The sequence below is a fragment of the Macaca thibetana genome, chromosome 7, assembly GCF_024542745.1.
Source record: "Macaca thibetana thibetana isolate TM-01 chromosome 7, ASM2454274v1, whole genome shotgun sequence".
In the NCBI taxonomy this organism is placed as follows: Eukaryota; Metazoa; Chordata; class Mammalia; order Primates; family Cercopithecidae; genus Macaca; species Macaca thibetana.
Window position 1 is genome coordinate 159,130,132 of NC_065584.1, and position 22,042 is coordinate 159,152,173.

The 22,042-nt window shown below is 46.1% G+C and overlaps 1 protein-coding gene across 4 annotated transcripts; it reads right to left on the bottom strand.

The window, feature by feature from the left end:
- Positions 1 to 246: 246 nt before the first annotated feature.
- Positions 247 to 14,692, bottom strand: UBL7 (ubiquitin like 7). Of its 4 annotated transcripts, XM_050799884.1 has the most exons (12): positions 14,192 to 14,290; positions 13,530 to 13,541; positions 12,488 to 12,700; positions 10,494 to 10,613; positions 6,541 to 6,623; positions 5,669 to 5,753; positions 5,035 to 5,092; positions 4,183 to 4,316; positions 3,873 to 3,922; positions 3,441 to 3,608; positions 2,741 to 2,863; positions 247 to 501 (listed from the first exon to the last, which is right to left on the bottom strand). In XM_050799884.1, exons 1-12 carry the CDS (start codon positions 14,268 to 14,270, stop codon positions 364 to 366), a joined length of 1,263 nt encoding a protein of 420 aa, XP_050655841.1. In that variant the 5' UTR covers positions 14,271 to 14,290; the 3' UTR covers positions 247 to 363. The 4 variants fall into 4 exon arrangements, with proteins under 4 accessions (XP_050655841.1, XP_050655838.1, XP_050655839.1 ...); XM_050799881.1 differs by lacking the exons at positions 13,530 to 13,541; positions 14,192 to 14,290 and adding an exon at positions 14,620 to 14,692; XM_050799882.1 differs by lacking the exons at positions 13,530 to 13,541; positions 14,192 to 14,290 and adding an exon at positions 14,549 to 14,690.
- Between the last annotated feature and the right edge of the window lie 7,350 nt (positions 14,693 to 22,042).

A 22,042-nucleotide genomic window follows, 5' to 3' on the forward strand; every position in this document is an offset into this window, starting at 1 on the left:
ACATCCTGAGGCTGCCAAACTCCAAAGCCCCAGAGTCTGGGGGCTACGGCTAGAAACTTCTCCCAGAAGTGAACATGGGTATCTCACAGCATCCCATGATGTGGGATCTAAAATCCTTCATCCAGGGCCCAGAACCAGGGGCCAGCCCTGCTCCGAGGCCACAGCATCAAGACCAGTACACCTTGTTTGCCCCACTGCCTCCACCAACTCAGATCAGCCAGAAAGGTCAAGAACTGGACAAAGCAGGAGAGTTGACCATCAGGTAGGTATATTGGGGGAGGGAGAGATGGAGGCACCTTCATGAGTGCCTCCCACGGGCAGCAGCCTCTGCAACTTGCTGGGGGTTCAGGGGAAGCAGGGAGTTCATGGGGCTCCTCCAGCAAAGATGAGCTCCAAGGCTGCTTGGATGTCCCCACCGGTGGCCTGCAGGGCCCGCAGGCTCAGCTCATCGTCCTGGATGCCCATGTCACGTAGCTGCTGTAGCTGGGGCTGCCACTGGCTCTGTGGAAAAATAGGAACGGGCAGAAGCTGTTAGCTGGGATCCAGGGAAGACTCACTTAGGTCTGTGCTTTCCGGGGAAGGAAAGGAAGATGGGGGAGTCCTCAGCAAAGCTGTTGATGCTGAGTTCCACAGAACACGGTACTTCTAGGAAGACTAAAAGATAGGCTTGAGGGTTAAGAGAACAAATCCAAAGTTTTACAATAAAAAAAGGAAATTCTTGGCATAAGGATCAAAAGAGAATGTACAAATTATTCACTGTCTGAATTCCAAGAGGCTAAATTACTTTCTTTCTCTTGCTGTGTGTACACACACATCAGCGAGATTTTGCTCTTTATGTGATGAGTGTTACAGATTTTTTTCCCAGTTTGTTGTTAGCCTTTGGACTTTGCTTTGCTTTTTTGTTTGGTTTGGTTTGCCATGCAGAAATGTTCACCTTTTTTAAAAAGTCTTAAATTTTTGTGGTATATAGTAGGTATATCTATTTGTGGAGTATAAGAGATGTTTTAAATTTTTCGCTTTTACAAACTCAAAATGCAGAACTTTTATTTAATGGCTCCTGGATACTGAGTTTCGGCCAAGAAAGCCCTTTCCTACTATAAGGATTTGAAGAAATTCACCCATATTTTCTTCTAGTACTTTCACAGCTTCATTAATATCTCTATTTCATGACAGCAGGGATGAGCACAATTTAGGGAAAACAATGTGTTCACATGTGGGAAGAAGGCAATGCAAAGGGGAAGAAAAGCAAAGTCAAAGAGGCAGGCAGGAATGAGAACGTGGAGGGCTTAAAAAAAATCCACACAAATCAATTTGAATTCATTTTACAGGCCAGGTGGAACCAGTGAAAGCTTCTGAGCTAAGGAATAAAGTAAACAGGCATCTAGCAACAGGGGAGATGCAAAAATGGAGAAGACAAGTCATTCACACATCCTGCTCCTATTCCCTTACTGTTCACAAGGACTACATGGAACACTGAAAACCACACAGGCTTGAACGCTATCGTTACAACTTCATGGCCTTTTGACCCCAGACAAGTTCCAGGAATGATGCTCTACCCATTGGCTTACTATGTGGAATAGAGGAAAAGAGATGTGAAGCAAACAGCTCATGCATGGAGCTGTGAACTACAATGCTGGCCCCTCAGGTCTGCCCCTTAGCTGCTAGGGTGACCTTTCCCCTCCTTAAAGCCTCCCATGAGCCGGGTGTGGTGGCTCACACCTGTAATCTAGCACTCTGGGAGGCTAAGGTGGGTGAATCACTTGCGCCCAAGAGTTCAAGACGAGGCTGGGCAACATAGGGAGACTCCCATCTCTACAAAAAGTACAAAAAACTAGCCAGGCATGGTGGTGCATACCTGTAGTCTCAGCTACCCAGGAGGCTGAGGTGGGAGGATCACCTAAGCCCAGGAAGTTGAGGCTGCAGTGAGTTGTGATCACACCACTGTACTCCACCCTGGGTGACAGAGTGAGACCCTGTCTCAATCAATCAATCAATCAATGCCTCCCAGGGATCCCTGGTGACTACTACATCAAGTCATCAAGTTTATTCTCCTCAGGTTGGCATTCAAGCCCCTCACATGTAGGTTCCTGCTCTCTTTCTCTGGCCCCATCTGCGGATCTTCTACACTGGACACTGCATCCTAGCCTCGTAGTTTTGAGTACATCACACATACCTCCACACGTGCACAAACAGGTAGCTGTCTTCACCTGGAAATCATCCCCTTCCTACCTCAAACACCCCCTCCCTGGTTAGCTAACTTCTAATTCTTCTGACAATCAGCTTAAATACCCCTCCCTCAGAAAAGTTTTGCCTGACCCTTACTTCAAGGAGCTGGGCTTCTTGCCTTGTTGCTCCCCAGCTCAGTACCTGCCTGGTGCCCCTCCATGGCAGGGATGAGAACCAGCTTGCCTCTAGCCCAGCATCTGGACTCCGGCCTAGTATATATATGCTCAGTCAATGCTCACTGAATGAATGAATGAAATCGCCATGATTATCTAAGCCAGGTGGTCTAGGGAGTCAAGCCATGGTCAGTAGGGGCAGGAGAAGCCATAGTGACCACTGTGAATGGTCTGAGAGTGTGCCCTTGCTGGGAACACTCTGTACCTGTCCCACTGCCATGCTCCAGCTATTCCCAGAACGAAGCATGCCAGGTGTGAAGGACCCCCAGAGAGCAAAAAAAGGCTGGGCATCCAAAATAACAAGGAAGCCACATGGAAACCAGGAAGTGGGGAAGACTGACCTGAAGGCTGGGCTGCCCAGAGGCCTGAAGGGCATGCTGTAGGGCTTGGCTGAAGAGATCATTGGTGATGGGCGTCCCTGACTGGACACCAGAGGACATTGGTGAGGTCCCTGAGGAATGGCCCTAGAGACAAATCAGTGGTCAGTGCCACCCTCAGAGCCATCTCAATCTTATAGCAGATACTTGCTGTTGTCATATCACCCCATAGTGCTCCTGAGGTACCCAACTTCTGCCTCCCAACAAAGACCTGCCATGAGACAACCAAACAAAGGTACCTAGAAGCTCTCTATGTGGGCAGGAAAGGTTCCATTCTTTTCTGCACTGAGCGCCTTGTCCCACCCTAGGACCCCAGCACTGGGAGAGATGGCCTTGAAAGCTGAAGTGACTTTTCACCCAGAAATGCTTAAGCTGGTGGTGTCTGCTCCCTGTCAGGGATAAGGAAGGGCATATTGTGTGAGGGGAGAGTCTTCTGAACTAATAGGAGGGACTACTCAGGACCATGTTAAAATCTAGACCTCTGAGTCCTCAAGGCAAGTGAAGGGGAGGTCACTCAAGCTGCAGTAAGAAATCCCCACCAGGAGTCCAGGGTTCAGCTTAAACTAGATCTAGCACCAGGGTCAGCAAAGGCAAATCTATTCTACTGCTGGGGAGCTTGTTCCTTGGGGACCCAGCCTTGATCTTCCAGGCCCTGTCTTCATACCTGGGTGCCAGGAGTCGGTGTGTGAGAGCTGCTCTCCGGAGTGCTGGCCAGGGCCAGGGCGGTGGCCAGCTCACTCTGGGTGATGGGCCGGGGCCCAGCAGCTCCACTGTACCCCAGGGAGGCTGGGCGGGAGCTGGGGGTACTGCTAGAGGGTGTGGACCTGGTGTTCTAGAGAAAGAAGACACTCAGAATCAGGCAAGCAGTACTATGAAACTCCCAGATGAACTTCACCCACCTCCAGGAATAGTTCTTGGGGAAACTCTTAAGCTCGCAGGTTCAGAAAGGAATCCCAAAGCAGAAATAGTATGACATGGTCTTGGCCCCTCAGTGGCCTGTGTCCACCTCCCAGCCTTGGGAGTGCCAGGTCCCAGGATGCAGCTCATTCCCAGCACCATCTACCCCAAATGGCAGGCAGGCAGGCAGTCCACTTACTGGGTGAAAGTCGTCCTCATCATCCGAGAGCCCTTCAAACAGGAAGCCACCTGGAGGAGGACGAACAGATTTCAGGAGGAAGAACAGAAAGGCACAGGCGCAGCTCCAGAATCTCAGCTCAAGTTACTCTCCAAATTCATATTTTCATCTCTCCCCTCGGAAAATTACAGGACAGATGCACTTCCTGACTCAAACCGAGAGTTCCCAAGGAACGCCCTCTGCCAACGCTATACATAGCTGCTGAGTAAAGCAAATTCCTGGGCCACTGCCGGCTCCTAAGGGGCCCATATTACGCTATTCAGGGGCTCACCTGGCATATCCCGGTATGAGCTGGAGGGCATGCTCCGGGAAGAGGAGTCAGTCCCTGGCATTGGGGCACTGCCTGCTACCGAGTGCAGAACCAGGACAATAGCATTGACGAGGGCTGGGTGAGCAGGCACCAACCTAGGACAGAAGCAGGAAGAAACCCAAGGGTGACTCCAAAAGAACACCCTCGACCATGACAAGAGTTCTGGGTGCCCTCTCACAACAATGCAGCCACCTGTGCCTGCCCTCAAATTCCTCGGTCTTCAGCATCTTCCGCCAGGAAGATTTATCCTCCTGCTGATCTGCCCCCAGCAACGGGAGCAAGGCCTTCAATTCCTGGGTCCACTGCAGATTCTTCACCCTCTCCGTAGGCAAGGCATGATGGGAAAGGTGCAGCCTGGGAGGCTCAGGGTTCTGGCCTGAGCACATGAGGAGCCTCTGGTCTAGGCACCACTACTACATCAGGCAACCCTGGACAGGTCCCTTCTCTTCCCAGGGTGGGGCTGTTTTCTTCACTTGCAAAATGAGGACATGTCCTTTCCAGCTTTGACACTTTATGGATCTGTACACCTGCTTCTCCTTTCACCAGTTTAAAATCCTTGGAAAGCTCCCTAATTTCTACCAAACGAAACCTAAACTGAGCCTGGCAGGCAAGATCCTTTCCCTCAGAATCCTGCTTCCTCCCAACACTCTTGACAAAAGCCCTGCTCTTGGGCTTTGCTCTTTCTCACCTCCTGACATATTTACAGGGTAGACTTGGTGACAGACCATGGATGGGCTCCCAGAGCAGACTGCAGGGTGACAATTAGCACATGAGGAGAGAGAAGGTACCCTCTAATAGGACAGGTACACTTACGTATCAAGCATATTGGGATCAGCAAAGACAGAGAAGAGGTCCTTGTCCTGGAGAACCCCTGAAAAAGAGCAGAGCTCACCTCAGGGAAAGGAAATCAGTCAGATCCACGAGGGAGAAGAGGCTTTGTGTCTCAGAGCAACCAGCTCAACAGGGACACAGGACAACAAGCCAATCTTCATCAGAAGTAGAGAAAACAAAGCACCAAGCAACATAATTCAGGTACTCTCGATCTTGCTCTAGGGAGGATGGTCCCCAGCTCTCCACCTCCCCCTGCACTTCAGTCACATCACAGACTGGCTACCAACACACCTGTCTCTTTCTCCCTATCTCTGGGCTCCTCCCTTACTCAAGGTGTGCAAGACGCCTTCCCTGATTGCTGTGATATGGGCTAACTGCTGTCCTCATTTGGCATCCTCATACCCTTAATTACGATGTTAGTTAGGCCATTATCTCTCTGTGGGACTGAGAGCTCTTAAAGCGCTGGGTATATCAGACACACCTTGATTACTCTCCCTCTTCCCACAAGACCAGTCATTCTTCAAAAGATAGTCTAAGTCTCTTTAGAAGAACTGTCTTCTCCTGTTTTCTTCTTTTCCGACAACTCCTATTTCCGCAAATTCAGTCCTGCACTTACCAAGAGCAATGGGGTCACTGCTGAGGCCTGGGGTGGCCACAATGATCTGATCCAGAGATTCCTTATTGCTGAGCATCTTAAAGACCTGCAGGAGAAATGGGGAGGGCTGAGCACTCCAACCAACTCAATGCACTCATCAAATGCCCACATTGTGCTGAGGACTTCCTCCCTTTAAGTGCTTGCATGTACATCACCACAATGGAACAATAGCCCCGGAAACAGATGAACCTCTTTTTGGTCTAAGATCGTAGCTTACTGGAGGGGAAACAAACAATTAAAAAAAAAAAAAAGAAAAAGAAAAAAAAAAGGCAAGACCACAGTAAACCTTCAAATCTCTGTGCTCCTTTTCCCCACCTACAGTTTAATGCTTCCAAAATAAAAGCTCTCATTACAAGCCCAGTAACAAAGGTTTCTCTAGGTTCCAAAAGTCCTTTTCAATCTCTGTACAATTACTATTTCATATTTGTATATATTGCTAAGTTCACAGCTGTACTAATTTTGCCTCTCAACTCTCCTACAGAGAGACATCAGCCCACTTCCCCAGTAAGGACAACTAGGTCAAGGGGCAATAAGCAGGCAGTTCAGCCAAAGTCAAAGAACAAGGTCCAGCAGAAACAGTATGTGGATCTTTTGGCTGTCACCGTACGGGCAGGTTGTATGGTTATCATTAGAGGGAATCAGCAATGCCTGACTGAGACAGGCTCTTTGGGGAAAGACAGGGCTCCACTGAGGCCCACAGACATGGCAAAAACTCCCCAAGGAACTCTTGGTTGTCATGGAAACAGGCTTCCAGCTCCCACTCCACACCACTCGCCAGCCAGCGTTCACACCCTCTCCTACAGTCCTGGCTGGGGGCCGTGGCACACACTCACCGCTTCCCTGTAAGAGGAGCTGCTGTGCAGGGCAGTGTGCAGCACCCGGAACTCTCTCATGGCAGCCACTTTGTCCACAGGTTCTGGCGGACAAGACACTCAGAGTTACCCTACAGCACAGGCCCTGTCTCTTCCACAGACATGGTAACATCATTTCAATGTGCCAAGGAGCAGCCTGGTCTGTGCATTCCCTTCCCTCATTACCCCTTAAGAATGTGAGTGCCCACTCAGAAAAACCCATTTGTGCCACAGATGTGAAAACTGCTAGTAAGCATCTTTACGTTCTCTTGTAAGCATCTTCCACAGATAAAACAAACAAATTCAAGTTGTGGCAGAGGAGAATCTTACCACATGAAAAACAGTGCTCTGATCAACATCCCACTGCAGGAATTCCAGACTAATAACATTTGGTTGTTGGTGTTTTTGCCTTTGTTTTTCAGACACAGTCTCATCTCTTGCCCAGGCCGGAGTGCAGTGGCGCAGTCTCGGCTCACTGCAACCTCCACCTCCCTGGTTGAAGCGACTCCCGTGCCTCAGCCTCCCGAGTAGCTGGGATTACAGGTGTGCAATTATCCACTCTTGGATAATTTTTGTATTTTTAGTAGACACGGGGTTTCACCATATTGGTCAGACTGGTCTCAAACTCCTGACCTCAAGTGATCCATGTGCCTCGGCCTCCCAAAGTGCTAGGATTACAGGCATGAGCCACCATGCCCCGCCCTGGGTCACACTTTTTAAAGTATGGTTATCCTCATGAAGGACCACTACTTGTGACTGTACTGACTGTGTACTGCCCTACTCCAGGGGCACCACTCCCAAAGCAAGGTCAATAGCACCCCTGGGGTTCAGTGTGGCAGCCACATCCTTATCGACAGTCCTGATCATGAGGCTGTCTTTTGAAAAATAGTCACCGTAAGTAAATTACCTAATTTATTCATTCAACAAACATGTACTAAGCATTTACTCCATGCCTGACTTTGGACAAGGAACTAGAATGTGAAAAATAAGAACTCCTGCCGTCAAGGAACTCTTACGGCAGTAGGAGAAATGAGACTACATCAAACACACAATTACAAAATGCCACACTGAGGACCTCAACAGAGATGTGGATCCCAGCTAGGGCACCAGGAACACAAAGGCAGACAGCCACCACTGAGAGGGAGGGTAAAGACAGAGAGCTGCCTCCCAGAGGAGACCATTTGAAATGGGTATCAAAGAGAGAGCTGATATTTACTGGGGGGTGAAGGTATTCCAAGCCTAAATGAGAACATGTGCAAAGGCATGGAAGAATAAAAGAATGTGGTGCTTTGAACAAACAGCAAGTCATTCTTTGTGGCTGGAGCTTGGGGTACACATCCCAGCTCAAACAGCAGGCTAATAAGGTGAGGTCCTGAAGGGATTTGTAACCTGCCATGGAGAACCACCAAAGGGATCCAGCTGGGAAGACAGATAACAATGGGTTCTCCTCCTACAGACCCTAATCTGTAGGAGAACACGAAATGTGATTCCTTTGTGAAGAAAAGCACTCAAGGAGAAAATATCTAAAACACTGTCACAAGACAGTTTCTTCACAGATCTAAGAGTTTATTGTAACCTTCCAATAAAAAGGTCATTTGTTTCAAAAATAATCCTCCAGGTAGAAGGTGGGAGGAAAAGGACTCTTAATATCTTAAGCCAGTATTCAGCTAAGAGTCATGGCTGTCACTGTAAGACCTCTGAGCTAAATTCATCCTTTGAAAGTGGAAGGCAGCCAGCCCAGTGGAAATGGTTTTCCTCTTGAGCCAGGAAAACCCCTGGTCCATATCCCAGCTCTTGCATTCACTTTCTAAGTAGCTGACCTTGAATAAATGTCTTTCTAACCCTTTTCCTCCTCCATAAGATGCTAATGCTGTTACCTACCCTGCAGGGCCACTGTAATGATTAAATGAGGTATAAAAGGGAAAAAACCTGGCTCACAGAAGCCACAAATGTTATTTTCCTTCTGTTAATGCCCTCCAGCCAAAGAGCTGAGGGGCATATCTGTATTTAAACTAGTTGGGCGTACTGCTCAGTACAGAGAGAAGAATGAACACCATAGGAAACCATGGGCTGTCTCAGTAAGAGGATATTAGAAAGGACTTCTTGATTTTTTTTTTTTTGAGGCAGAGTTTCGCTCTTGTTGCCCAGGCTGGAGTACAATGGCATGATCTCGCTGGCAACTTCTGCCTCCCGGGTTCAACCGATTCTCCTGCCTCAGTCTCTCAAGTAGCTGGGATTACAGGCATGCACCACCATGCCCGGCTTATTTTTTATTTTAAGTAGAGACGGGGTTTCTCCATGTTGGTCAGGCTTTTCTCGAACTCCCGACCTCAGGTGATCTGCCCGCCTCGGCCTCCCAAAGTGCTGGATTATAGGCATGAGCCGCTGAGCCCGGCCAGAAAAGACTTCTTACACGATTTTGGCTTTGTCTGAGTGATTTGCGGAAAAATTTAAAGAAGTGAGGTTTTACTCCGGATAGGATGCTTTCGGCAGTGGGAGTGATTTTATAATTGAGTATTTTAATAACTCTTACCTAGAAGGAAGGAAAACTAGAGCAAGGTGGAAGCTGTAATTGGCAAAGAAGCAGCTATTACTCTCATCAGCCGAGATAGAAAGATACTTGGTCACTTTTGTGATTTGGATAATGCTCATGTTTTTGTCTCTGTTCAGCAATGATAGGGATCTTGTTTTTGTCTTAATCCATAGTGGTCTCAGAGTGGCCTTGACTGATATTGGGGATCTGTACAATTGTTCATGTTCCCCAAAAGGACACCAAGGCCTGGCTGTGAGTGCCAGGCCAACCTCTGGATGTCAGGAACTCCGTTCCTCTTTCTCACTTCCCATCAGAGTATGAAAGACATTTTTGTCTTTTACGGTTAGAACTGAAAGGGGGGTAAATTTCAAACTGATAACTAGTCACAGCAATCATGAACATTATAAAAAGATGTCAACCTGCCAGTTTAACAAAGCTAATCTCTTTTACACAGCTTAGCTTTATTCTTGGGGAGGCTTTTAAAATACACATGCAAAATTTAAATCATGAATTCCAAGCACCTTCTATTTATAAACCAAAAAGGCATCCGAGGCTTTGTATATTTTCTCCAAGAGCTATTTAAATACTCTTTTAATAGCTTCAGGAAAATAAATTACCAGTATAGCAAGAGCAGTTAGCTGACTGAACAAATCACCACCTGAGGCAGTTTGTAGGAAGATTTGTTAACAAGGGAACAAACTGGGGCATTAGGAAAGTGCCAAAAGTTTCCAGTTTTTTTCTAATGAGAACAACAATAACAAAAGGATACAAAGTTTACTTTGTATCACTGAAAAATAAACTGTTAACTTAAAGGAGTTTAAGTAGACACAAACTCACTATCCCATTAGGAAACAGTGGATGACAAACTTAGAAAGTGGAGAAACAGTCAGGAATGGTGCCTGTACTTTGGGAGGCTGAGGTGGGGCGGATGGCTTGGGTCAGGAGTTCGAGACCAGGCTGACCAACATGGAGACACCCCGTCTCTACTAAAAATAAAAAAATTAGCGTAGTGGCACATGTCTGTAATCCCAGCTACTCAGGAGGCTGAGGCATGAGAATCACTTGAACCCGGGAGGTGGAGGCTGCAGTGAGCCAAGATCAAGATTGTGCCACTGCACTCCAGCCTGGGCAACAGAGTGAGACTCTGTCTCAAAAAAAAACAAAAACCAAAAAACAAAATGGAGAAACAAATCTCCCATTAGTGATACCAGCAGTAAGAAGGTCAAAATTGGACTCTGTTTATCAGCATGGTTTAATCCAATAAGTAATAAAGATATCATTTATCATCAGCTCAGTAAATCATCCCTTTGTTCCACCCAGGCTTGTGTCTCAAGAACACACAGACCTTTCCCTTGCAGATATTACAGAAACTCTGCCTGCTTAAGGGCTGACCCTCACTCACCTGGTTTCTGATCAGGTTCGGGCCAGGACTTTCGCAGAACATGGACGGTGGACCCAGGTTGAATGCCATAGAAGTCAAGTGTCTGGTCATCTTTTAGCTTCCGACCACAGTAGATCAGATCTAAAAAAAGAACTGTCCACTTACATTTTGCTCCTCAAAACAAATTTAGATAGTTTTTGTTCCCTGAGAACCTTATTTTGATTGGATAGATAGCTGGAGAATGATACATGTTTTAAAAGATACTCTTATTTAATAACTTAATACTTTTTTTTTTTTTTTTTTTTTTTCCTGAAACAGGGTCTTACTCTGTTGCCCAGGCTTGAGTGCAATGGCACCATCATGGTTCACTGCAGCTTCAACCTCCTGGGCTCAAGCAATTCTCCCGCCTCAGCCTCCTGAGTAGCTGGGACTATGGGCACATGCCACCACACCCAGCTAATTTTTGTAGTTTTTTTGTAGAGAGAGGGTTCTGCCATGTTGCCCAGACTAGTCTCTTAACTCCTGGGCTCAAGGGATCCTCCTGCCTTAGCCTCACAAAGTGCTGGGATGACAGGCGTGAGCCACCACGTCTAGCCAATTAAATACATTTTAACAACTATTTGCAAATATAAACTCATAAAATGGACTTACATAGAATCTGGCCAGATATGGTGGCTCACGCCTATAATCCCAGCACTTTTGGAGACTGGCCAACATGGCGAAACCCTGTCTCTACTAAAAATACAAAAATTAGGGCCGGGCACGGTGGCTCACACCTGTAATCCCAGCACTTTGGGAGGCCGAGGTGGGTGGATCACCTGAGGTCAGGAGTTCAAGGCCAGTCTGGCCAAGATGGTGAAACCTCGTCTCTACCAAAAATACAAAAATTAGCCAGGCATGGTGGAAGGCGCCTGTAATCCCAGCTACTCAGGAGGCTGAGGCAGGAAAATTGCCTGAACCTGGGAGAAAGAGGTTACAATGAGCTGAGATCGTGCCACTGCACTCCAGCCTGGGTCACAGAGCGAGACTCCGTCTCAAAAAAAAAAAAAGAGGATTCACATAGAATCTATCCATAGAAAAGCTCTAGAGTTTAACATTGTGGAGACTGCCCAATTTAAATCAATGGAAAAACAACAAAATAGGATGAACTCAATCCAGGTATGACTGAAAACATCTCTTTTGCCGGTTGGATCCTTTAGCTATTATAAATTACCTTTCCAGTATAATTTAATTATATTTAAATTCCTCCCTCCTCCACCTGGACTGCTCACGCCATTTTCATTTTCTTTTTTACTGCCTTTCTTTTAACCAATCAACCAAGCAAATCCTCCTAATCATCCCTTAAGACCTACCTCAAATATACTGAGGAGCCTCCCCTGACCAACTTCTCCTTCCCTAACTCACCCCAAACGTCTGTTCTTTCAGAAAAAGAATTCACAATGTTGGCCAGGAGCGGTGGCTCATGCCTGTAATTCCAGCAGTTTGAGAGGCCAAGGCGGACAGATCACAAGGTCAAGAGTTCAAGACCAGCCTGGCCAACATGGTGAAACCCCATGTCTCTGCTAAAAATATAAAAATTAGCTGGGCATGGTGGCACATGTCTGTAATCCCAACTACTTGGGAGGCTGAGGCAGGAGAATTGCTTGAACTGGGACCCGGGAGACAGAGGTTGCAGTGAGCCGCAATCGCAAAACTGCAGTCCAGCATGGGCTACAGAGCAAGACTCCGTCTAAAAAATAAATAAAAAATAATAATAATAAATAAATAAATAAAATAAGACAATGTCATAAAGAACCTGGTGATAAAGTACTTCAGTATAATACATGGCTGAAAATGGCAACCAGTAGTTTCATTATATGATTTGTGTTTCTATTTACCCAACACTCACTTCCCTGGAGTGTTAACATTATGAGGCAACAAATCCCAAGCCCTTACTTTACTCTTGTAATTTCAGAAGTATCCTCCCCTAAAAGAGATCAGAGCAGCAGCCCCAACCCCATTCCAGAGAGACTCACCAATCAGCTCAGGGTCTGGAACAGACTCCTGGAGTTTGCCAGCAATAAGCTGCTTCAGAAATGAAATACTATAGCCCCCAAGCGAGTATTCTCCCAGTTCTGTCTCTGGCAACCGAAGAATAGACTTTGGAGCAAGTGGCTGGTCAGCCAGCTTCACCGCCAAGTGCCAGTCTGAGAGAGACATCCTCTCTCTTTCGCGCTCTCTCTTTCTCCCTGTAAAAGAACAAAGCCTCAGTGGTTAAAAGACAGACCACCACCCTACTCCACCCCCACCCACCAAAGGGTTGAATAAAAGACAATTCAATGTGACACTGTTGAAGAAGCACAGGGTGCACCACCAGGAGGCCAGAACTAGAATCTGGGGTTCTCTCTCTACTCATACTGTGATGGACAGCTCTCTAGGCCTCAGTTTCTTCATCCCTAATGTGGACATAAAAACGCCATCCAACCTAATAGGAATGTTATGAAAGAGATCATCTAACCCTCTCCCTTCTGTATGCTCCTTTTCCCAATTTTCTTCAACTCTTGCTTGAACCAGTAGAACAGCTTTATAACAAGTTCCCTAACTCTTGCCTCTCCCTATCAAATATCTGTGCTGCCACCTAACAACCTATCATTCTAAAACACAGATCTGATCAAGTCACTTCTTTGCTTAGAACTCTTCCAATGTTGGGCTGGGCGCAGTGACTCATGCCTGTAATCCTAGCACTTTGGGAGGTCTAGACAGGCGGATTGCCTGAGCTCAGGCGTTTGAGACCAGCCTGGCCAACATGGTGAAACTCATCTCTACTAAAAATACAAAAATTAGCCGGGCATTAGTAGTGCACACCTGTAGTCCCAGCTACTTGGAAGGCTGAGGTTGCAGTGAGCCAAGATCTCACTTCACTGCACTCCAGCCTGGGTGACATGAGACTCTGTCGCAAAAAATAAATAAATAAAAATTAAAAAAAGCAAGCCAGGGGCGGTGGCTCACACGTGTTATCCTAGCACTTTGGGAGGCCGAGGCGGACGGATCACTTAAGATCAGGTGTTCGAAACCAGCCTGGCCAACATGGTTAAACTACGTCTCTACTATAATAGAAAAAAATTAGCCAGGCGTGGTGGCAGGCGCTTGTAATCAATCTCAGCTACTTGGGAGGCTGAGGCAGGCGAACTGCTTGCATCCGGGAGGCGGAGGTTGCAGTGAGTCCAGGTTGCAGTAAGTCCAGGTTGCAGTGAATCGAGATAGCGCCACTGCCCTCCAGCTTGGGCGACAGAGACTCCGTCCCCGCCCTCCCTCCCCCGCCCCCACAAAGACATCTTCCAATGCCTCCAAACCATCTATATAAATTAAGTATAAACTTCATCGCCTGGCTTACAAAACTCCCTACCAGGCTCCTTCCCCAACAGAGCCCTACCCTGCCAAGGGCCTCCACAACATGTAAGTACACACTCATAACAAAGCTCTCCCCTATTTTACACCTCTGCTCATCTAACTCTGCAAGTAATTTCTCTTCCCTTTTTGGCCTCTTAGCAAACTCCTACCGAAACCAACACAGATTCAACAACCTCAGTCCCCTCTCTTTCCTCTGTTGTTCCCACATCCCCTCAGAACAAAAGGGCTACAAATATCTGCCTGCTCCCTCCTCCACCCCAATTCTTGAAGGCCCTTGGAAACAAAAGACTAAAGTTTTCCTCATCCTTGTCCTCATACCTGACATATATGGACCCCAGAAAATAAATCAGAAACTCTTACGGCGGAAGAATCTTGCAAAGCAAGATAAGTTCTTGTTATAGTCATCATTATTGCTTCCAAAGAGACCTCTGGTAGGGAAGAGGAGAGAAAAGGCTGTGAAGCTGCCTAGCAGACCTTAAAGCATCCTGAAGGTACCTTCCACCTCAAGTTTATGCCAGAAGGAGGTCGTTTTATATACCATGTCTCACTTAATCCTCACAACGGTTCCCTGCGGCAGGCATTAGCCACATTTTAAGGATGAGGGAACCAAGACTCAGTAAAGTCACTGGCCCAAGGTCACAGATCGCTAGTAATGGGGCAGGGGCACTATCCAGTGGCGACCTCACCGCTCCAGTGGGACCAGCTAATTAGCTGACACACATCGAGCCCGCGATGCCCAGGGACCCAGCGCCCTCACCCGTCCCGCGGAAGGAACCCGGCCGCACTGCCGCCGGTGTAAACACTCACTCTGGCCCTCTAGCCGGAAACCGGAAATTCCGCGCTGCATCCTGGGAGTTGTAGTTCCCGCTGTGGAACCCGCCTCCTTATAAACAGCCTAGTTGCAAAGCTTCCGGTTCTAGGGGAGGGCGTGGCTTCCGCGCGCTTTGAAATGTCCGGCGCCCGGGCTACTTGGTGCTTTCGTTGGAGAGGGTCGCATTTCCAGTCATTCTTCAGCCTGGTGATTCTCGCGCTCCCCTGAGGAGCTTATGAAGTACGTCGGTTCTGCCAGGTTGGAACGCGCTGCTGGACACTCGGCCGTAAGGCGGATCCTGAATCCCCTCCCACTCCGACCCTTCCCTCCAGAAGGACCTGTTCCCAAGAGGCCCCTTAAGACACATCCCAGGGGTTTCCCACGGCCCTCACGATGAAAACTGCTGTCCGCTGGTGCTGGCAGCCTCTTCTGTGCTCCTTGCCGCTGACTTCCTGCGGCGGGCCTACCTGGGGAGGCATACCGGGAACCGGACGATGACGCCCTCCAAAAGTTGGGTCCTTGAGGAGAGCTACTAACTTGGGTTCCTGGTACACCCTCTATATGCAGTGGTGAAGCTTATCTAACAGTCATTCATAGAATCAGTTTGGGGAGGGGAATTTTCGCTGAACGCTCATAGAGAAACTGTGTTTTAGGTAACTGAGAAAGTTCTGCACGGTTAAAATTGAACAGAACTTTTTTTGCACAGAAATTAGGATTACCAAAAATACTGAAGAAAGACTACCTCTGATTGGACTCTTCTCAAGGAATTTATAATTCAAGAACTAAGGAAAGAAAGAAGTGATTATATGAAAATACTGAAGTTGATTGTAGCAACTGAAGGCTGATCCTGTGTGGGCAAATGTAAACGCTGAATTCCCACATTCCAATGTACGGCCTGGGATTAGGGCAGCAATTGAGCAGGGTAATGTTACTGAGAGCAAACAGATCGCAGGGTCTGAGAAGGCCTAACATTAAAGGCGGATCACCCCTCTGTTCTCATAAGTTATGTGGGGGGTTTTTGAAATGGCTTTCACTGTCTTCAGGGAGTTTGTCTTCATGTATGTTGTGGGCGTATTAGGAACCCAAGGGTGTTCCCAAAGTCTCCCTTTCCCATCCTACCCATTTTTAGATACACCCCCTCTTTCAGTAATCCTTCCTAACCAGATCTTTAGACTCCTTCCTTTCCTAAGTTACTTGCACCTGAGCTCCATAATTTATCAAAATTATATATTATGAATACTTTCCTCAGTTCATGATTTTTTTTTTTTTTTACTCTTAATGGTATAATTTAATCTCATTAAAAAAAATTTTTTTTGAGACGGAATCTTACTCTGTCGCCCAGGTTGGGTTGGAGTGCAGTAGTGGCTGATCTCGGCTCGCTGCACCCTCTGCCTCCCGGGTTCAAGCGATTCTCATGCCTCAGCCTCCCGGGGAGCTGGGACTACAGGCACCTGCCACCACGCCCTGCTCATTTTTGTATTTTTAGTAGAGACGGGGTTTCACCACGTTGTCCAGGCTGGTCTCAAACTCCTGACCTCAGGTGATCCACCCGCCTTGGCCTCCCAAAGTGCAGGGATTACAGGCGGGAGCCACCACGCCCAGCCTGATATTTTGTTTTGATGGTTAGTGCCTTTTGTGTCCTATATAAGAAATCTTTGTCTGCCCTCGTTGTGAAGATATTACCCTAGTTTTTCTTCTGTGTTATTTTATCTTTCACATTTAGGTCTATGATTAATTTCACATTAATCTTTGTATATGATAGGAGTTAGACATCAAGATTCTTCTCTTCCATATGGGTGTACAGTTGATCCAGCACTATTTAAAAATTTTCTTCCCACTGAATTTCAGTGGCAGCTTTGTCATAAATCCGGTGACTATATATGTCTGGGTCAATTTTTTACTCTATTCTGTGCCACGGGTGTATTTTTCTGTCATTGTGCCAATATCACACGTCTTGATTTCTACAACTTTAGAGTAGGTCTTGATATCTGCTAGCCTTTTTCCTTTAAGAGGGGCATGGCTGTTCTATCACCAGTAGATGACAATTGTTAACTTTTGTTTTATGCTTCTAAAAGTATAATTTTACTGAATTTTAAATATATGTATTCAACAAAATTTAGATTGCACTGCACATTTGTTTAGTAATCTACATACTTTACTTAGCTTGAATATTTCCCTTGTGCGCAAATATTCTTGAGACTTTTTACTTTGAAATAATTTCAAGTTTACAGTACAGTTGCAAAAATATTACAAACTAATGCCCTCATACCCTTAACCCAAAGTCCTCAGTTGTTAATGGTTTATATTTACCTCATTATTCTTTCTCTCTCACTCTCTCACTATGCATATTGTTCTTTTGTTTTTCCACCCGTTTAAGAGCCAATTACAGACATTACCCTAAGTATTTCATTATTTCCTGAAAACAAGGATGTATTCTATGCCATAGCCACAGTATAACCCAGCAAAATCAAGAAATTAATAAATACAATACTATCATGTAACTTATAATCTCATTCACCTTTCATCAACCATTCCAGTTGGGTAGAGGCTGATTATCTCTCTGCCATTTTCATAAGTTATGTCATAGATTTTCACATCTATCATATCAGTCATTTCTCCAAAGAGCCTTAGTTCCTTTTAGTGAAGAATGAATGGTATTTAGAAGCCAAGTCTGGCTGCTAGGTGTGTTTATTGTTACTGAGATGTCATTATTTCCAGTCTATCTCAGTGACTAGACTTAGCAAATAAATGAATATATTTCTATTAAATATATTTAAATATGTGTGCATATAGATGTGTGTTATATATACATATGTATGATCTATATATATGTGAACATATATGTGTACACACATATTGAAATATATGTATATATAAAATGTATATATATAAAGAGTTCACACCAGTAACTCAAATTCCAGTCCAATACCACATATTTTCCTCTAGTCTTCCTCTTCTCTATAATTTTACCTCCCTTCTGCAACAGTAAGAAACTTGATTCTCATTTTCTACGATATACTTGTATTTTCTCATGTTGAAATTCATGGTACCTGATATGGTTTGGCTCTGTGTCCCCACCCACATCTCGTGTTGAATTGTAGTCCTCAGTGTTGGAGGAGGGGCCTGGTGGGAGGTGATTGGATCATGGGGCAGACTTCCCCCTTGCTGTTCTTATGATAGTGAGTTCTCACGAGATCTGGTTGTTTAAAAGTGTGTAGCACTTCCCCCTTTGCCCTCTCTGTCTTGATGTACTTGCTTCCCCTTCACCTTCTGCCACGATTGTATGCTTCCTGAGGCTTCCCCAGCCATGCTTCCTGTATAGCCTGCAGAACTGTGAGTCAATTAAACCCCTTTTCTTTATAAATTACCTGGTCTCAGGTAGTTCTTTATAGCAGTGCAAGAACAGACTAATACAGTACCATAACAATGGAGCCTCCTCTTTAACTTGATTCTTGAGTCTTTTTGAATAACCCCGGAGATTTTTGATAGCTCCCTGCTATCTAGCATGATAAGAGTTCCTGGCTAATCTTGTACTTCCTGCCCTAGGCATAAAAAATTAACCATTTCTTCAAGAAATTAATATTGTTTTCTATGGGAAACTGTATATTAAGACCACAATCTGGGCACTAGGGATGCTTATTGCTACTGAATTGTTTGTTACTTGTAAGCCACATTAGTGGATGGAGCTAGAGGGAGATCTCTATCCATAGAGATAGAAATAGCCACTTCAAAGTCAAGACTACAGAGGTTGGGTTTGGTTTTGGTTTTTGGTTTTATGGGTTGTTTTTTGTTTTGTTTTTTGAGACAGGGTCTCACTCTGTTGCCCAGGCTGGAGTGCAGAGGTGCAATCATGACTCACTGCAGGCTTGAACTCCCCGGCTTAAGCGATTCTCCCACCTCAGCCTGCCAAGTAGCTGGGACTATAGTTATGCACCACCAGGCCCACCTTATTTGTGTATTTTCTGTGGAGGCAGGGTTTCACCATGTTGCCCAGGCTGGTCTTAAATTCCTGGACTCAAGCAATCTGCCTGCCTCAACCTCCCAAAGTAAGACTACAGAATTTTAATTTAATCTTTTCTATATTACATCTTTATTTCCTTTCTTCCACACTGAGAATACTAGTTCTCAAGAACATAAGGGACAACAGTATTTAAATATCCCATAACCACTCATTTCCTTTATCCCACATCACATACCCAGCAGTCTCAAAATAACAATACTAATGATACTATCACCACCAATATAATTACTGAGACATTTAAAAAAATATTTGCATATGCCCTTCTCATTCTATCCCCTCCATTCCTTCTCTCCATTTTAACAGATGTGCTGTGTATTATCTGAGCCTATACTCATTACTCTACCTTCCTCTTTTTTTTTTTTTTTTTTTTTTTTTTTTTTTTTTTTTTTGAGACGGAGTCTCGCTCTGTCGCCCAGGCTGGAGTGCAGTGGCGCGATCTCGGCTCACTGCAAGCTCCGCCTCCTGGGTTTACGCCATTCTCCTGCCTCAGCCTCCTGAGTAGCTGGGACTCGCGCCCGGCTAATTTTTTTTTTTTTTTTTGTATTTTTAGTAGAGACGGGTATTTCACCGTGGTCTCGATCTCCTGACCTTGTGATCCGCCCGCCTCGGCCTCCCAAAGTGCTACAGGCGTGAGCCACCGCGCCCGGCTACCTTCCTCTTTTTAACTCTCTTAATACTACAAAGAATTCTATGTTTAGGCTGGGCATGGTGGCTCATGCCTATAATCCCAGCACTTTGGGAGGCCAAGGCGGGCAGATCACGAGGTCAGGAGTTGGAGACCAGCCTGACCAACACGGTGAAACCCCATCTCTACTAAAAATACAAAAATTAGCCAGGTGTGGTGGTGTTCACCTGTAATCCCAGCTACTCAGGAAGCTGAGGCAGGAGAATTGCTTGAACCTGGAAGGCAGAGGTTACAGTGACCTGAGATCATGCCACTGCACTCCAGCCTGGGTGATAGAGCAAGACTCCGCCTCAAAAAAAAAAAAAAGGACAAAGAAGAAATGACTACCTTTACAGCTGAAGTTTTATTTCACAAATATTCAGGTGCCTATTATATGCAAGATATTGTGTCAGGAGCTGTGGAAAATGTGAAAATGAAGCATATACAAGAAGCTCAGAATCCTGAAGGGGATATGTACATGCATAAGTTTTTCCATGAATAATTTTAATATAAGAGAAAATATGAAGTATGCCCTTTTCTGTGCCCCTAAGGTGCTCTCTGATCACAGCTCACTGCAACCTCAACCTCCTGGGCTCAAATGATCCTCCCACCTCAGCCTCCCCAGTAGCTGGGACTACAGGCACATGCCATCATGCCAGGCTAATTATTTTGTATTTTTTATAGAGACAGAGTTTCATCACGTTACCCAGGCTGGTCTTGAACTCTTGTCCTCAAGTGAGCTGCCCACTTCATCCTCCCAAAGTTCCGGGGTTACAGGCATAAGCCACCATGCCTGGCCTTGTTTTTCTTAATTATTGGATGTGTTTCTCTGTATTATCATTAACTATTCACTTTTCTTTCTCCCACACTGTGGCAGACTGTGTTGATGGCCCAATTCATCACATTCTCTGTAGCCATGCCCTTTACCATGTGACTGTGCAGTGCCCTCCACCACCATGAGAGGAGTAACCTCTCCTGCCCCATAATTCTAACTTCCAGTATGTGACTTGGTTTGGCCAATGGAAAGTTAGCAGATACCATGGCAGCAGAGGCTTGAAATTGATCTGAACACTGGGAGCTGCCCTTTTGCACCTCTAACATCATGACAACATGACAGGCACATGTCATGGGGCTGAGACTCCTGAGTTGCTCCAACTGATGCCAGCCTTGGTTAACTGCCTGCCAGACCGCATATAGACATATGAGTGAGCCCAGCTAAGAAAAGGGTATGAATTATAATTATACAACTTGATGAATTTTCACAAAGTGAACATATCTATATAATCACCACCCAGATCAAGAATTAGAACCTTAACAACACCTCAGAGGCACCTCTCGTGCACCTTCCCAGTCATTACCCACTCCTCCTCCAAAGGTAACCATTATCCTGTTTTTTTGTTTGTTTTTTTTTCCCCTTTTTTTTTTTTTGAGACGGAGCTTCGCTCTTGTTACCCAGGCTGGAGTACAATGGTGCGATTGCGGCTCACCACAAACCCGGCCTCCCGGGTTCAAGCGATTCTCCTGCCTCAGCCTCCTGAGTAGCTGGGATTACAGGCATGTGCCACCACACCCGGCTAATTTTGTATTTTTAGTAGAGACGGGGTTTCTCCATATTGGTCAGGCTGGTCTCCAACTTCCGACCTCAGGTGATCCACCCGCCTCAGCCTCCCAAAGTGCAGGAATTACAGGCATGAGCCACCACACCCAGCCCTGTTTGTTTTTTAATAGGGAAAAAGTATCCTAATCAGAGACAAGAATGCTTGGCAGCTCTGGTTTTTACATTTATTTCTGACTCACTGTGTCTGCAAAAGCTCCTTTCTGAGTCTGTGTGGTTGAGAACCAGACCCTGAAGTCCTGGTACTTTCAAGGTACCTGACAACCTGTGAGTCTGTGAGCAACCAGCCAATAGATTTCCCTTGAAAAACCCTAACCCCCACATTGCCATGTGTCCAATCCACCATCTACTTCTTGGGTATTCGTTTGAGGCCTCATGGAGTTCAGTATCTTATTCTGGAATCTCATTGTATCATTCCTGATGCTGATAAGGCTGGGTTGGAGCTGATGCAAAGTTGTTTGTTTGTTTGTTTGTTTTGTTTTTGGAGATGCAGTCTCGCTCTGTCACCCAGGCCGGAGTGCAGTGGCATGATCTCATCTCACTGCAACCTCCACTTCCCAGGCTCCAGTGATTCTTCTCCCTCAGCCTCCTGAGTAGCTGGGACTATAAGCACATGTCATCACTCCCAGTTAATTTTTGTATTTTCAGTAGAGATGGGGTTTCACCATGTTGCCCAGGGTGGTTCTGAACTCCTGAGCTCAGGCAATCTGCCCATCTCAGCCTCCCAAAGTGCTAGGATTACAGGCGTGAGCCACCATGTCCAGCCTGATGCAAAGTTGTTTGTTGTTGTTGTTGTTTGAGACAGGGTCTCACTTTGTCACCCAGGCTGGAGTGGAGTGACATGATTTTGGCTTACTGAAACCTTGACTTCCTATGTTCAAGCTATCCTCCTCCCTCAGCCCCCCAAATAGTTGGGACTATAGGTGCACACCACCATGCTTGGCTAGTATTTGCATTTTTTGTGGAGATTGGGTGTCACCATGTTGCCCAGGCTGGTCTTGAACTTCTGAGCTCAAGTGATCCACCTGCCTCGGCCTCCCAAAATGCTAGGATTACATGTGTGAGCCAC